Source organism: Microchirus variegatus, assembly GCF_963457635.1.
Source record: "Microchirus variegatus genome assembly, chromosome: 3".
In the NCBI taxonomy this organism is placed as follows: Eukaryota; Metazoa; Chordata; class Actinopteri; order Pleuronectiformes; family Soleidae; genus Microchirus; species Microchirus variegatus.
Window position 1 is genome coordinate 6,346,539 of NC_139804.1, and position 18,632 is coordinate 6,365,170.

Here is an 18,632-nt window from a genome sequence, read left to right on the forward strand (position 1 = left end):
TCTCTCTGTACTCCTCTGTCATTGGTCAAAGTCTCTCTTCGTGGATCAAGTTTCCACAAATCTGGAAACTTTGTGTCTGTCTCAGATCACGTGATTTACTTTATGGTGATTGATGTTGAATTAATCATCAAAAATTGCCCCAAAAATGTTGCGTAGTCCAACTTTAATTAAGAAGTGGTAATTTGTAATGCTTAAAGTTTCACTGTATCACTGTTAGGGGCCTTTTTGAGAAAATATCTCCTACTGTAGTTTTAAATTTGAACAAATTTGACTGTTACTAAGTAAAGGTATAGAAGACGAACATTGGCGCCATATTTAATTTAAATTAAATTATTGACGAGCACGTAGAATCACAGCGTGGAGAACTTTCTCGTGTCTTCTCTCGTTGGTTGATGTTAATCCGATTCACCGGTGTCGTCTCTCGTGGGAAATTGCACTTTAAATTCCGATACAAAAACGAATGTTATTCGATACTTTAAAAAGGAATGTATTTTTTTTTAAGTTCCAGTTTCCCAAATGAATGTCGAGCCTTTAGAGAAGAGGTGTGATCACCTATGAATTTTATATACGTAGAGGGAGAGAGAAACTGTATATAATTTGCGTTTGAGGCACAACCGGTCGCTGACACTGAACGACTCCAGACCCCGTTTAGACCTGGTCTTAACGTCCATTGTACACATATTTTAGAAAATGAAAAATGTATCGTAATAACAAACTTTAATTTAGTTTTTTTTTCTTTTTTTCTGTTCAAGAATCCAAGTAAATATCTTTATTTTATAATCCTTTATCAAGAAATAATGATGTCCTTTACTTTTTTTTTGTACAGTTTTTTTGTAAAACAGCAAGTTTGAGGAGTCATAGATAATTGTAATAATTATATTTCAGCGTTAAAAACACCATTATTACATATTAACTGTTACAGAAGCATAAAAAATGATTGTGATCATTTAATAATAATTTTAATTTAGTTCAGCTGTCTCTCAAATACATTTGTGTATCGCTGTAGTTCAACTCTTATTCATGTTACAGCAGCGTAATCAGAGCTTTGTCTCTGTCTCTCGGACACAAACATGGACAAAGTCACATGTTTGTTGACGTGTGATGTCACAGGAGAGGTGGACTCAGTGCTGCCCCCTTGTGATCAGATCTCAGCTTGGACAAAATGTTAGAAGCAGATGGAAATGGGGCCTCATTAATATATGTATATATATATATATATATATATATGTGTGTATGTATATACATGCGTGTGTGTATACATAAATATCTATATATAGATGTAGATGTATACGTATGTGTGTGTACACGTACGTACATATACGTGTGTATGTACATATATATATATATATATATATATACACACATATATATATATATATATATATATATATACACGTGTATATAATTTTGAGAACTGTAAAAATAGTAACTTTACCTCCTGAGAATCCTCTGTTACTGTTAATGAAAATGTACATTAATATTAATTCAGATTCAGATATTAATTCAATATCTGGAAAACTACTGATTGGAAAATACTGAACAAGGTGAAAAAAAATATCTGAAAACGTCTTCTTCTAAATCTCTCGCTGTTACACTTTTGTTTGGTTTTTTTCTTCACACAACGTACAAATAATTACCACTGTTAAGATAAAGCTGTTTATGTAAATACTCTTAAATACTGCTTGAAAACATATTTTAAACATTTTAAACTCACCTGGTGACGTTGGTATCAGTATTGTCGCTGTTGGCACTGAAGTGACAGAGTGGCTTTTTTCGCTCACGTTTGGTCATTTTCTTGTTAATGTTACGTCATTTAAAAAAAACAAAAAAAAAACAGTTACACTTAATCCGAGCGGCTGAAATCAGATTGTTTGGTTTGTCTTGGCGCTGTGATTTTTGTGGTTTGAAAGTTTAAATATGATAAATTCTGTTCTGTTTGTACAGATCCTGCTGTAAATAAAATCCTGCTCAAGTTAAATGTTTCTTTCTGCTCCTTTTTATTCCACTTTGACTGTGTTTATATTGTCAATATTTATTTATTTTGAATAAAGTAACGGGGAAAGTTGATAAATATATAAATGCATTTTAGAAGTGGAGATACTGCTTGTTTTTTTCTACAAAGAAGATACTTGCATTAATCTTTTAAACATTGATTATTCTCTTATTTTATTATTATTATGTTGTTTTATTTTTCGTTATATATCTTTGTGACATTTTTTTCCAACTTTGCAAACATACGGGCTCTTATTTTGAAATTCCCTTGCCCATTTCCTTTGGCTTAAGTTCTATTATGTTTTATTTTTTGTATGCATGTTGAGAATTTGGATTTGTGTGGGTGTAAAATAAAAATGACTCCACATCCTGTAGCTTTTACTCCATAAGAATAACATTAAAATCCACTTTTTTTTCCACCTCAAAAAAGAAAATTCACCCTTAATTTGTGTCGCACAACTGCTACAATTATACAGCATTTTTAATACTTTAATCAATTCTCTGTGTGACTGATGATTATCACTCATAACACGTACAAGTGAGCCACAAAAAGTAAAAATTAAAATAAAAAAATCACTCCATTTAAAGCTGTTTTGACTGGAAAATGATTCTAGATATTCAAAACTAGATGGATTAAATCGTCGGTAAAGAGGTGAGATTAATAAAATAAGTAAATATCACGTAGAGAGTTTGTTTGATCTGTTATTTGGGTTTGTACCACAACAAACTTTCTTTTACATAATGGATTAATTTAGTGGATTATCTGACAGAAATTTGCTGAAAATGTTTTTTTGTCCACAAACTACTGTAATGATTCAGGTTTTTTTTCCATTTGTTTGATTTATACTTTAAAAAAAAAAATACAAAAGGAGGTCAAATTTATTTCAGTTGGGTTTCATAAGGGGAAATAACGTGGTGTTTTGTCCAGCAGGGGGCGACGTGAGCTCGTGTTGAGCTGAGCCGTCTCCTCTCTCTCCTCATCCTCCTCCCTGTTTTCCAGCAGCAGCGGCAGCGGCGATGCTGCAGATCGTCTCCTCTCCATCACTGCTCCTTCTGCTCCCTCTGCTCCTCTTCGCTGTCCGGCAGCAGCAGCTTCTCATCATCATCATCATCACCATCACCTGCATCCACCAGGTAAGGACTCATTTCTCTGCAGGGAGCCTTTGGTGTCCTCATCCCCCTCCTTCACCTCAGTCTTAGTCTCAATCCCAGATCAGCGGTGGCTGTGATCACAGATAAAATGGATTTACTGTGACACAGCTGCAGCTGCTGGAGTCGCTGCGGATCGTCGTGTTATCTGAGGGCTTTTCAGTTTGCAGGAGTTTAAATGATGCATGATGTTTACCTGACACTGTTGTTAACTCACAGTGTGTATTATTCTCTAATCTCTTTAGCTCTTTATTTGTTAAATATTGTCTGCTTTTGGGGGGGATTATGTGTGTAAATCTGTTCCATTTCTTTAAAAAAAGCTGCATTAGTAATCATGGAGAAGTGTTGGACTTCTGCTTCCAGTGACTCCACACACACATGCACAGACACACACCTGCCTGTTGTTGTGTTATGTAAGATGTGACAGTGAGGAGCATGTGTGTGTGCAGCAGCAGCAGAAGCAGCAGCAGCGTCCACACCCACTCAGGCCTCAATTACTACGGTGTGGAAAAAAAAATCATTTTAGAGACAAGATAAGAGCAAATAGTCCTTTAATAACAGGTCCCACATGTGTAAATGTACACAAAAGAAAAGATAATGCATAAAAAACATCAAAAAATATGCAATATAGGCGAATATTACATGTTAAAATGTAAAAAAAACCCAGATAAATATATGCAGTATAGAACCAGCAGGAGCTTCAAATGTACTTGAACATGAAGAGTTTACAGGAAAGTGGGTTTTTCTTCTTCTCGTTCTCACCTTCAGTCGCACACACACACACACACACACACACACACACACATTCTTGTACTTGACAAAGTGAGGACCAGCATTTCCACTTTATAAATCAACACAATTACAAATATCTACTTCATGAACGATGATCTATAAAGAACCACTGGGTGCACTACCATAAAATATCTGCAGGTGGAGCCCCAGAGCAAAACGTGTGTGAAATACCAGTGTAATGCATGGAAAAAAAATTCTGTTTGTTTTTTTACCAAATTGAGGACCTCTGTTAAAAACAGAGTATAGCATGTTTAAAACCTAAAAAAAAGAGGACCGGCCAAAATGTCCTCACTTTGTACAAATGACCTCACTTTGTTGGTTTAAAAACCCCCTCACTGGTCCTCGGTATGCCGCAAGTACAAGAACACACACACACACACACACACACGAGCTACTCATGCATTAAAATCAAAAAAGGGGGGGTTTCAAAGTGGTTCCTCCTCGTCCTCAATATTTCATGAGGGTTCCAGTTAAAGCGTCAGCATCAGGGAGGCAATCGGCGGACGAATAAAAGCCTCGATCTGTGCTCTGCGTGATGAGAGTGTGTGTGTGTGTTACAGTGTGTGTGTGTGTGAGGATGCATAGATTTCATCAGAGGCCCCCGGTGAAGGTCTAGGCTGCATATGAGGAGGCAGGTGGCAGAAGAGGAGGAGGAGGAGGAAGAGGAAGAGGAGGGGGATGGGGACACATCATCATGCTCAGGGAAGCATGTTGCTGTTGCTGCACACGGGGGTGAAACGTACATTACATTTGCCTCGGTTTCCCTCCCTCCCTCCCTCTGTGTGTGAATAATGGCAGGAACATTATCAGCTGCTGTTGCTGCTGCAGGAGGAGGAAAAAATAGAAGAAGAAGGAAACATGAGGGTAAAGCAGCCGGGGGGATGTAAAGGAAGAAGGTAATAAGAATAAGAAGGAGGAGGAGGAGGAAATAGGCCTTTGAGTACAGTAAAAGAGTGAAAGAGTAAAAGTGTGTGTGTGTGTGTGTGGGAGAAAATTGCAAGTGGAATTAGAGACAGGAGACGACTGCGACGCTCAGAGAGAAAAAACAAGTGTTTAATTATCTCTGTAATAATGGTTTTATGTCAGAGAGATTAGAAATGAAATTATAAAGCCACAAAGAAGACACAACACAACAGAATAGGGCGTACACGCAGAGGCGCAGCTTGTGAACAGGCAAGGCAGGTAACTTTCTTGGGGGCTCCCGAGCAGATAGGGGGGCCCCCAGCGATACTTTTTGATGAAATGTGCAGTAAATGTGCCTCCCCGTCCCCCTTAAAAAACAATGGGTGATTTGCAATGACATCTCAGTAGGAAACCCCCCTAAAGGGGCCCCACCTCACGTTAACCAAAGTTATCGTTCTGCAAGTTGGAAAATGAAGAGGATTATTTACAGTGTAATGCATATCTTTTTTTACTCAGTTATTTACAGTATTTTATTGTTCTATATATTTATTGTTTCACATACTTTTTAATTACAAGGTTTTTCCATGTTTAGAAAAAAAAAATATCTTGAACTCATACGTTGTTCATTGTTATCAGATTATTTATAACATAACGGTGATGAACACTGGTTGGAAGGAAGGGCCCCCTGGGAATTTTTGCTTAGGGCCCCTACAAACTCTAGAATCGCCTCTGTGTACAGGTGTTATCGATGACCTGGAGAAAGAGAGGTTATAAGTGAATTGTATAATGTGACCTCCTGCCACCTATTTTCTCTTATTTTAACGTTTATACCTGATTTTAACCTTGTTTTTTTTTAGAATAGTGACTAAACTAGAGCAGGGGCCTCAAACTCAAAATGACCTGAGGGCCGATGAACTTCTAGTCTGGTCAGGAGGGGCCAGGTCAAGTGGGAAAAAGAAAAGTTCAACAATTCAGGAAAACTGAAATTTAAAGTTTGTTTTGATTTAAAGTTCACGACAAAGAAAACAACATATTTATGATGCAGAATGAATCTGTAAATAACAAAAAAAATTTAAAAGAAATAGAACAGAATGAAAACTGAAAAAATTAAAAAACCCCAAAAATTGTGAAAATTGTAATTAAAACACTAGATAAGCTGATATAGAATTCAATGTTGAATTGAATCATTTAAAAATGATTGTAGGGCTGCAGGATATCGACTGGCTGCCCACGTGTGGCCCACGGGCCGCGGGTTTGAGACCCCTGAACTAGAGGAACGAGAGGATGTTCCTGCAAAAAAAAAAAGTGTGATTCTGGATCCAAATCATGACTAAAATCCATGTTTTTTGTGAGTAGATAAAAAAAAAAAAATTACCAAATGAATTCACAAAATAACAAAACTAACCAATCTAAATGGTTCCTGGTTCATTCTCAGAGTTTAAATACAGCCGGTGACTTCCATATTTAAACAGAAACAGAAGGAAAATGGGTCAAAAAGTCCAAAGAATGATCACAGAGTGAGTCAAAAACAATTCGATGGTTGGATCTTGTTTGTGCTGACACACATTAACACACACAGGACACACACCATTTCATTCATTCATTCAGAAGCAGTCATCACATTCTTACACACCGGATCTTTTAAAGATGAAAGAATTTCATCTGCTGCAGTGAAATCACTTCTGTTACACGGATTCTCTCCCGTTTGAAACAAGACTTAATATATTCCAATATTCTCTAATGCAGCATGTTTTGTAAAGCAGGAGAATCTCTGTTCTGCTGAAACAGCATTTACTACAGTGTTGGTTTTTGCTGCAAACAGACTCTCATGACTTTAGGCAAGCAAAGGGCCAAAGAAATCAGGTTTTAACGAAATAATAATCATTAAACCAACATGTATATTCAACATTGACATTTTAATAGTAAAAGAAACGCTGTAGAAATCCATATAAAAATGTGACATTTGTAACAACACTGACTCGTGTCCTTTCCTGTGACCATTTCAAAAGTAGAAAAGCACTCGGAGAGCGCAGACCTCCGCCGCCAAGGCAGCTCAGCCCCCCATAGTGATAGCATCTACGGATCACGCCCAAAATTCATCACGTTTTCCTGGTTCCATTGCAGACATCCATCCATCCATCCATTATCTGCCGGAGGGTCGCCGGGGGTGTTGTGCCTATCTGGGCGATAGGCGGGGTCACATCCTGGACACGTTGCCAGTCCATCACAGGGCCACATATAGAGACAAACAACCATTCACTCACACTCTCACACCTACGGCCAATTCAGAGTCACCAATTCACCTCATCCCCATATCGCATGTTTTTGGACTGTGGGAGGAAGCCGGAGAAAACCCACGCAAAATGCTGCAAAGGCAAGAGTGCTAACCCCTATGTTGCTAACAGACAGACAGACAGACAGACAAACTCAGGCGAAAACATATATCTCGTGGTGGAGGTCAATAAAAGTCTGGCTGTTTTTGTGTAGGAGACAACATTCAGAAGTAACTTCTTTATCTTAGCTCTGATTCTGTCATCATGTGATTGACTTGACGTGGGCCGGATAAAGCTAGTTTGCGAGCCACATCCGGGCCCCAGAGCCTTATGTTGCCCACGTGGGCTTTACTGTAGTCTGTCGTTATTCATGTGTTCATGCCCGAACGAGAGCAAAGCGGAGAATCCGACAGTTTCATTTCCCGTCCTTCAAGCTGTTTTGAAACCCGTTTTTTCTCACATTGATTCATGGTTCTTTCATTTCTGAACTGCACAACCCGAGGTGTCGAAGACGTGGGAAACACGAGTCTGTCAGGGTTTGTCTGTGCAGGAGCGGCCGTCGTGTTTCCACGGAGGAAAATGATAATAACGTTAGCTGCAGACGAGATTTTTCTACTCTACTGTGCTTCAGGCTGAAGAGAAACTGCAGCAGCCGCTGAAAACGAGCCTCTTGGTAGAAGCCGATTGCTCGGCCCTGTGTTTAGTCCCAGCTTCACACTCTTCACACTCACTGCTGCTGCAACTCACACACACACACACATTCTTGTACTAGCTGCATACTGAGGACCGAGTTGCTGACAAAGTGAGGACCAGCATTTCCACTTTATAAATCAACACAATTACAAATATCTACTTCATGAATCTATATAGAACTACTGGTTGCAGTACCATAAAATGTCTGCAGGTGGAGCCCCAGAGCAAAAAGGGCTGGAATTTTTTTTTCGATTTTTATTTTACATTTTTGGTTCAAAATTAGACAAAAACGTCATACAATACAATGTTGACCAAAATTATAAAAAAAAAATTTACCAAAAGATGTTGGTCCAAAATTTGACAAAAACGTCATACAATACAATGTTGACCAAAATGAAATTTTTTTTTTACCAAAAATGTTTGGTCCAAAATTTGACAAAAACGTCAGACAATACAATGTTGACCAAAATGTAAAAAAAGAAATTTTACCAAAAAATTTTGGTCCAAAATTTGACAAAAACGTCATACTTATACTATGTCATCCAAAAGTTGAAATAGATTTTGAAAAGAAAAATTTGGTCCAAATTTGACAAAAAAGTCACACTATACTGTCGTCCAATTTTTTTTATTTTTTTTTGACAAATTGAGTATAGCATGTTTACAACCTAAGGAAGTGATTTCAATGAAAACAAAGTGAGGACCGGCCAAAATGTCCTCACTCCGTAAATATGACCTCACTTTGTTGGTTAAAAACCCTCACTGATCCTCAGTATGCCGCAAGTACAAGAACACACACACACACACACACACACACACACACACACACACACACACACAGGTCTGACTTGACAGTTTATGTCCTCTCTCCGCTCCATTAGAGTCTGTGATGGAGGAGAAAGTGCAAACACAGTCGAGTTCCACCTTCAACTTGAAACCCTGACGTGTGTGTGTCCACCTGGTGACGTTAAATTTGATCCGTAGTGACTTTAATGATAAAAGAAAATGCAGCATTTTCACAAATTCTAAGCTTTATTTGGTGACGATTCAGGAAAATTCCTGCTGTCAAATGTCAAAACTGGTCAAATTTGACCCAAACAGTATTTTTTGGGGGTTAAACGGTGAAGCTAACAATCAACGCCACAGTTGTTAACCCTTTAAAGGTTCGCACCAAGAAAAAAGCAAAAGCATTTTTTATTATTTTATTTTATTTACTTATGAAAACAATAATGTGAAATTAGACCCTACAGCATTTCAGATACAGGCCTCTACCAAACGGTTGAGACATCTGTTCATAATAAACCATAATAAAGTAGTTCAGCTTGATGCTTTTTTCAATGACATATAGTGACTTAAAGTGTGGTCTACCAAATGGTTGAGTAGTACCTTAAAGGGTTAAATAAAGTAAGAAAAGTCACTATAGGTCAATTTTAGAATTAGTATTGTTATTTATTGCATCAAAAACACATAATTTAAACAAATTTAGTTCTTTTTTTCTGCCTGACATGTTTATTAGCAATTAAATGAAGGTTAAAATATATACAAATTGAAAATAATTGGTCAGTTAAAGCAATAAAATACCAAATATATATGATTTTTTATATATATATCATAATTATTTTCTGCTGTGGAGAGAAATTGTCTCGATTTCAAACAATTTAATTTAGAAAAAAATGCTTATTTTCTTCATAGAATGATATAAATTATATTCAAATGTACATGAGATATACATATAAGAACTGTAATTATAATAAAGTAGAACTGCTCATGCAGTTCTGCTTCTATATAAATAGATATTTTGGACATTTTTCTTTCTTAAGTTGTTTGAAAAACATATTTTCCTTGTCTTGGAAAATATTTTCCGTGTGTGTGTGTGTGTGTGTGTGTGTGTGTGTGTGTGTGTGTGTGTGTTGAGATAAACGCATAATAAAACCTTTTAAAAATGCAGATAAACACAGTGAAAACACAAAAATGGGGGGAAATAATAAAATCTCCACGGCACAGCGCGCCGTCATTATACCACAATTATACAGAAGACACTTCTTCTCGTGTCAAACTGGGACTTAATGTCGACTGTGAATGTTCCTGGTGTTTTTACAAGCGTGTTTTGATCCAACGATGAAAATCACGCAGAGAAAAAACTTCATTCATTAATTATTTCACGACGCTCTCCTGGAACTTAAAACCCAAATCTTAACGACATGACGCCTGTTTCTCGTTAAGTCACATTATCTGTCTTTCTCTTTCCCACATGTTTTGTTTTTCATCCAGGATAAGGACTCCAGCTATCATGACGTTCCATCTCCGACATTTGTCAGGACACTCGAGAGTCTGATTACCGATAAACTGAGCAGAAATGTGGAAATCTGGTCCCGTCTCCTGCTTGCTTTCCGTAAAAACCGACGCCATGGACGATTGATTTTTTTAAAGTGCTCTACCTCTTGAGGGAGCCGCTTTCCACAACCGTTTTCCAAAAATGTGTGAACGCGGGGGAGAAGAGCTGAGGAACAACAACCGGCAGGACGCTGCGCTGTCGGACGGCGACGCCAACGCTAACGAGATCCGCACCGAGGGCGACAGCGTCACTCGGACGGCGGAGCGGGACAGAGCCGTCGTCTGGGGCACGGACTCGCAGTGCGACGACCCCGAGCTGGCCGAGTTCGAGATGCTGGAGTGTCGGGAGCTGGAGGCGTACCTGACCGAGGAGGACGGCGAGGACTTCGTCGGCCTCACGGACCACAAGGACGTAAAGAGCAAAGAGCTGCTTCTTTGCCCTCATGTTTCTGAGGGCAAAGAGGCGTCCAGGACTGAGTTGAGCTCCGACACGGACGCCTACGTGTCCTGTCTGTCCACCGTTTCCAGCACGACCGCCGCCGTTAAGTCCCAGACGACGGACTCTTGGCACGTCGTCTCCGGTCCTTACTCGACCGCCTCTGAGGACCTGACTCTGGCTTCTCCGACTTGCAAGGCGGACAGCCCGAGTCTCTCCTCAACAAGAAGCACAATACTCAAAACAGACGTCAATTTGAACTCGACACTCGATTTAGAAGATGTCGCTGTTCCGCACGAGGATGTCTTTGATGATGATGATGACGACGAGCACAGGAAGAACAATAACCAGAGAAATAAGGCGGGTGTTTCCATCTCAGAGCGTGATCAAAGCACAAGTCCACGAAAGACTTCCCCCGCGACCAAAGCATCACAGGAGGAAAGCAACACCAAACTGGATAAAAGCACACAAGCCGACGACGATGTCGTGAATACCAGTCCGTCCAAAACGAGCACAAAGGAGATGCAGTTGTCAACTCAATCCAAAGCCACAAGGAAACAAGGCTCTTTTGACAACATGCTGAAAAAACAAAACTCCTTTGACAGGTCTTTTAAAAAGCAGCCGTCGTTTGAGAACGCGTTCAAGAAGCAGCTCTCCTTCGATAACTCCGTCAAAAAGCAGGGCTCTTGCGAGAACACCGGCGCCTCCAGCTCAGCAAGCCTGGAAAGGAGAAAGCCGTGGGGAAGCCCCAGTCGGTCGGCAACTCCTCCTCCTCCTCCCTCCTCCAAAGCTACCTCCTGTTCACCCAAGAGACGACTGCCGCCTGGATCTCCGGCAAAGGTCCAGGCCACCAGGGCCCTGAGCCTGGAGCGGAGTGACTCCCCACAGAGAGGTTTCAGTCCAACGGTCAAACCGCCGGCGGGTAAGATGCTGTCGAGCAGTGGCATCCCCAAACCGGTCGTGCCTCAGCACAGAGAACCTGAGCCCAGCAGGTCTTCTTCTCCCCAGAAGCCGAAAAACGTTCGACCGAAAATCATCACCTATGTCCGTGCGAATCAAGCGAAACCGCAGCTCGTAGATTCCCCACATGAATCTGCCGCCACCGCACAACAACAACAACAACTCAGACTGTCGTCTTACTCCAGTCCACCAGCTCATAAAGACCCAAAGGTTCCTCCTCAACCGAAATCAACGCCGGCGCTGTGTTCCTCCAACCTGCTGTTTGACAAATATCGGCAGGAGATGCAGAAGACGAGCTACTTTCCTCCAGGCATGAATACGTCCGGAGTGAAACCTCCAAGCACTCGAGGTTTGACCGGGAAGTCGGGGAGTTTTCACGAGGAAGGGCCAGAGAAATACTCTCAAGAGGTAACATAGACTGTTTGACACTAATAAATGCATTGATGCTTTCTGCATGGAGGTTGCATGTTCTTGGGGATTGGGGAATCGGTAAATTGGACACTCTATAATTGACCGTATGTGTGGATGTGAGAATAGATGGTTGTTTGTCTCTGTGTGACCCTGTGATGGGCTGGCGACCTCTCCAGAGTGTGGTCTACGTAGGTTACGCAGAGCCCTCTGCGTCGACGCAGAGCCTGTCGCAGAGCCCTCTGCGTCGTCTCCGACTGCACAAAATATTTTTTAAGTGTCCGTCACTCCGTCAAGGGACAACGGAGACGGCAAGAGCTGCGATTGGTCCTCAGGACAGGCCGAGCTAACATTGCTCTGTGCCGGCTCACTGTGCGCTCCGAGCGTCCACAGAGGCGGAGCTGATCATCGCCGACAACGTCGATGCCAAACTATAAATACGTCATATCTTAACACACACAGCACATGTTTAGACTCTAAATGGCCAATTTCTCGCCTCAAATTATCTTAAAACTGCGTTCCGTGAGACAGAAAAGTGAGAAACGGCCACTGTTTTAACAACAACAGTCTTTCTCTCTCGGACACCATTGCTCACAGTAGCCAAAAGCATAACAACCTTGTTTCAAGATTTCTGGATGTGACTCACACAACTGGATCTAAAATCCACCTGAATATGTGTGGGTCACATTTGACCTGGACATTTGGAACAGTATTTTGGGAAACATCTAACTTCAGTGAGAAAATGATGATATTTTACGACAGTCGCGTGTCAAAACGGGTCAAATTTGACCCAAACATGCTAACTGTGATGCTAAAATGACATCGCTAGACAGGTTACTTCAGATCAACTTCTGTGTCTTCTGAGAAATCAACGTAGTAATCACAGTTGCTGTAAAAATGAGTTTTTTTTTTGGCTATGTCCTTCCACAGCATGTTCCCCAAGACGGAGCTAATGTCTACCGCTCACCCAGAGCGCTGAGGCCTCAGCTGGGGTTAGGGGCCGTCTCCAGGCAGCCTCCAGCAAAGACCAGAGTCCAGCAAGCGGGTCAGAAGTCAACCCTGGTTGCAAGCTCATCTGCTCAGGCTGCCGCTGTCTCCACACAGGACTCTGCAGGTGAGACGGAAAATCAAAAGCTTACGGAAGTTTGATGTGCTGCCAGAACATTCTTTATGGTCCTCCCTCTACTGACCTCCAAAAACTGCAATACATCCAAAGCTCAGCTGCTCCAGTTACTCATCTGCACTCACTCCAGAGACCACATTACCCCCCCCCCCCATCCTCCAACAGCTCCACTGGCTCCCTGTCCAATTCCGTAAAAGCTCCTCCGTGTATAACCTATAAAGCCCTCCATAACCTTGGCCCCTCTTACCTCACCTCCCCCACCCTTCTCCAGTCTACTGATTCCAACCTCCTGACCTCCATCACCACAACCAAGCATCCAATCTTGGGTGTCAGAGCCTTCACCACCTCTATCCTCTGGAAGTCCCTCCCACTGCACATCCAGAACTCTAGAGTCTTTGAGTAACTGGAAAAGCACAAAAAATCTGATGTATTATCATCATCATTATTATTATTATTATTAGTAGTAGTAGTATTTAGGCTTGAGGCTCAGGAAGCTACTGTTATCCTTCGAATTGTTATTATTATTCCCTCGTCATTGTGGTCATTTTTGAGTGGGTTAACGTGCATAAAAACTCTTGAAACTTTGCACGGAGGTCAGGTCTGGCAAAGATGCGATATAGACAAAGGGCTCAGACCCATGCGTTGCATTAGCGCTCTATAGCGCCCCCTAAGGTGAAACGTGGATGGAGCAAGCCAGGATTCAGTTGCGCCAAATTTCGCAAAACCTGGTCAGAACTTTTAATCGCCACAGGACGAACAACCACGGGCTCAACTCAACGTGAAGTCGGCCTTTTTGAATTTGCCCCGTTCCATCTTTGGTCGATTTTGCACGCTTCCTAAATGACCAAACCTTTTCCCTTTCCACCCCCAGGAGAGCACAAGAGGTCCGGCCCAGAAACGACGCCCAAGAGCGTTCCGCTCAAACCCGGTCAGTCCGGTCTCCGTCCGCCGGGCTTCTCCGCTCTGCCGGCCACCCGTTTGGCCTCCTTCGGCTTCATCCGCACCTCCAGCGTCTCATCCGTGTCCAGCAACCAGTCGACTGACAGCGGCCACAGCGACCCCTCTCGACCCTCTCAGCGTGAGTCACACTCTTACGTCGTCATTACGCTTTTACAGCTTTAAGAAAACCGCCTGGAAATTGCTCTTGTCTGATTAAAAAATCATCTTATCTTCATGTCCTCCAGCAGTTATGGCTTCCCCTGTTGCTATAGCAACAGCCAGTCCATTTCGTTTCATTTTTTCCTCCATTATCACGAGCAGATGATGAACTGAGTCACATCCTGGTGTTTCCCCCTCTCTTTCTCCCATAAACTTCCCGCAGTCTTCATTTAAAAAAGGATCAACATCAGTAGTAAGAAAAAATATCCACTGACGAGCTGATAATGAGTCTGTGTGTAATGGGGAACACAGAGAAATGAGTCATGACGCCGATTATCAGTTTTTACGTTCAGCTTTAATGCAGATGCATTAGCTAATAATGCTGACTCAACTCTGTGTGAATATGCTTAAAGGTCACATGTTGCACATAAATGTTAGTTATGGAGGTCTACTTACATATATTAACTTGTTTTTATGGTCAATAAAAAGTTGCTGTAACCTAGCCGATAGAAATCCTCTTTTCTGACAGTGTTTTTCTGCTGCGAGATTTCAGAGTGAACTTTCACCCCCAGAAGACAGAGTCTTGTGATTAGCCAGTACTATCCAGCACATCCGTTCTCAGAAGCGCAGCGCCCCCCTCTGGAACGGCGGATGCACTGCTCCTCATTATCAAAACATTGTTTTAACAATGTTTAAAAATAGCTTCGTCACGACTCCCCGCCGCAGTCCCTTCTATGACTTTAAACCGGAGTCAGACCCAGAGTCAGAAGACACTGTTGCTCGTGAAACACCTCCACAACGGACGTTATTCTTCTTCTGCAGTTCAATGTACGTAACCGGATGTGCCCGAACTACCGCCCGGAGCAGGACGATCGGTTGTTCAGGAGAACCGCTGCTTATGTAACTATTACGGGATTTTCAGTGATCTCGTTGAGCCCCGAGATTACAATAAAACACAACGTTCTCAGCAATGGCTGAACTGTTTGTTTCGAACCGTCAGGCTTCATAAACAAGGTAATGACGCAGATACACACCAAAAAAAACAGCGATAATAGGAACTTCCGGTCTAGTTCCGCTATAAATATATAGTTATTTTTCAAAATAAGACAAGATATTCCTATTTTAGTGCCTTAATGGAGGATTCAGTCAAACGCAACTCAAACGCTAACTCAAAAAATATTAAACTTAACATTTTGACCTAAAAAAAACAGGCTTATTGTATGTGCACAAAACAACAATATGAGATAAAAAAGGGGTTAAAAAAGTATATGTTTGAGATTATGTGGGGAACATATATTGTTTTGTGTTATGACATAAACCCTGTAGCATAATTAATATTTAAGCTCTACATTATAAATAAGGGTTTTCTGCCCTTAAAGGTGCCATATGTAAGAGTGTGGCCAAAAACAGTTACTACATCTAAATTCAAAATACCGAGTTCTTTTAGGTTTCATTTTCTGACGTAACTGGCAACCCGTGGTTGCTCGGCAGCTGAGACTCTACTGACTGGTAGAGGCCGGTAGGTGGCGCCACATGCCAAAAACGTGATTTCAAAACATAAACATGATTTGCAGTCTGCAAAAAAAATGTTTTTAATGCAAATATTTTGTCTGTACTGTTGTTGTTGGTGAGTTCAGTTTGTTATATGAACATTATTCCTGAGTCTCTGTGACATATTAGGAGGATTTTGGAGGCCAGTTGCTTTAGATTTATTACATAATGCACCTTTAACTGTAAGAGGAATTGTCTGAGAGGTGTTATTTTTAGATTCCGTTAGTTATTATCCATGTCCAATGCAACTATATTTGTAAAGCACTTGTACAGAATAGTAAATAAAAGACATAAAAGCTCACACAAGGCCATTAAATACATCTCAAAAAAACAACTAAAATAAGTTAAAAGGCATAAAACACGGGTAAAAGTAACAGCAATATACATACAATAAAACTAAAATTAATCAAAACAAAAATACATAAAATGTGTGTACAGTTGAACATTATATCGTATCTTTATTGAACTATTGAGGAAAATTGGCCCAAAATCAGTCCCCATTCATTCTCTTTGTTGTTTGTAATTAACATGAACACAGACGCAGTGTCTCCTCTGACATATATACAGTACATATATATATATATATATATATATATGTATGGTGATGCTCAAGTGTCACCACATTTGTTCCAGTCATTGGCAGCTGACTGCAGCTTCCCTGCTTTTCCTGACTGATAGAAAGGATTCCTGAAGCTGCTTCAGCAGAAATGCTCCTCAGACTGTGAAAAACAAACAGCTGCTGCTTCACACATGTGTGTGAGTGACGATCCTCTCTTCACTATATTTAATCCTTGAAATGAAGTAGTATTGTGGTGGTTCGGTGGCTGCACAACACAGTCTTAGTCTGTGGGTGTGGTACGAGTGCCACGTGCAGCTGTTTTCATTCCGTGGATCTTCTCCCTCAAACTTTGACTGGAGTCAGATCAGACGATGGTGTCTCCGGGCTGCAGCGTCCTCCCTTAAAGGCTCTGATGTACACGTTACTGGGCCATTTTGTGCCGTTTCTAACGCTGATTCTTCAGAAAACAGCTCAGGATGACGACCTGCAGTCATGTAAGTGTCTGTTATTTGTTTAAAGGATGCATTATGTAATAAATCTAAAGCAACTGGCCATAAAAATCCTCCTAATATGTCACAGAGACTCAGGAATAATGTTCATATAACAAACTGAACTCACCATCAACAACAGTACAGACAAAATTTTTCGCATTGAAAAAAATATTTTGCAGACTGCAAATCATGTTTATGTTTTGAAATCATGTTTTGAATTCATGTTTTGGCATGTGGCGCCACCTACCGCCTTCGTAATGAACAGGTTATTGATGACACGTTGAGTTTTTCCGTCCAGATTTTTTTGAGAGTGAGCTCAGCGTCAGCATTTGCTCATGTGTTGTTCTGTGGTGAAATTCACGAGTTACAGTTATTAATTATTTATGCTTGTAGCTACAGTTAATCGGAATCTGTTTTATTATCTGGTATTGGATTAAAGATTAAATAAAGAATAACAGAACAAAGACATAGCATAGCATAGCATGACATGAGATTAATGTAAGATAAGATAGCTTTAAAAAATTAACCTAGCATAATGCAATCATCATCATCTTCAGCTGCTTAGGTGCGGGTAAGGGTAATGTAACATAGCATATTATAAAATAACATAGCATAGTATAGCATAATATAGCATAGCATAGCCTATATAACATAAGAGCATAAAAATACATAGCATAGTATAGCATAACATAGCATAGCATATATAACATAAGAGCATAGCATAAAAATACATAGCATGACATAGCATAGCACAACATAAGATAACATAACATATCTTTTATCTTAGAATAACAGCACAGCATAAGCTAGCATAACATAATATAGCAGTTTAACTTAATTTAACATAGTATATTATAAAATAGCATAGCATGACACAGTATATTGTAAAATAACATAGCATGACATAGCATAGCATAGCATAAAATTACATAGCGCAACATAAGCTAACATAACATATATATCATTTTTAATAGCATATTATAAAACAAGAGCATGACATAGCATAGCATACTATAAGATAACTTTACATAATAGTATACTTACAATAACTTAACACGGTATGTATAGCATAACATAGAACATTACATTTTACTAAAATATATATACACACACATACACAAGGTTTTACATGAAGCTAACATGAATAAGTAAATAGTCAAAGCAATCTAACAATAAATATATAGATATTTTATAGATAAATAGAGAAATATATAGATGTTTTACAAAAGCAAGTCAATAGAAATAGCAGCAGCAATAAATATGCCTAATATTGTCTTTTGGACAGAATATTGAATTTTCCACACATGTTTATTTTCTTATTAGAATCATAAAAATTGGACTCAAATTCAGATAAAATAAGAGTTATTAGCATAATAGAAGAAGACAATACACTAAGGAAAATCCTTCCTGCAAATCCAAAACAAAATGTTTGTGTTCTCTTGTACTGAGTTGTTGTGAATGAGTCAGCAGTGGAGTCGTGCTCGCTCTCACTGGTGCGAACACTGATCACAGGATTCTTAGAGCAGAACATGGATTTGTTCTTGAGTTTTTCAGACTGTGAATTCAGCCTGACTTCAGCAGTGAGTCAGTCTACAGTCTTTCATCTCTGTAAACCGACTCTCCCAGATGAATATGACTGTGAAACCACTGGAGGTTTCTACACCAACCCTTTTTTTTTTTTTCGTTTTACCATCTGCTCTAGTTTTGGTCGTAGCTGTGATTAAAATGTGATTCTTGTTGTTTCTGACGCGATTGCTGCGTCTTTGAATCGTCCTCGGATCAGAGCGGTGATGACGATTTTAAGGCGCAATCCTTTCGTTCTCTACCTTCTTCCAGGGTGTTGGGTTACAAACTGATGCGGCGTCGTAATTGA

The 18,632-nt window shown here is 40.3% G+C and overlaps 1 protein-coding gene across 1 annotated transcript in view; it reads left to right on the plus strand.

The window, feature by feature from the left end:
- Positions 1–10,275: 10,275 nt before the first annotated feature.
- The window catches only part of mtus2b (microtubule associated tumor suppressor candidate 2b), a gene marked incomplete at both ends in the record, with an annotated part of 28,791 nt that continues 20,434 nt past the window's right edge, over positions 10,276–18,632 (plus strand). The window contains 3 exons of the mRNA XM_083886417.1: positions 10,276–11,937; positions 12,868–13,051; positions 13,932–14,138. Coding sequence (XP_083742543.1) covers positions 10,276–11,937; positions 12,868–13,051; positions 13,932–14,138 — 2,053 coding nt within the window. The remainder of the gene's footprint in view (positions 11,938–12,867; positions 13,052–13,931; positions 14,139–18,632) is intronic.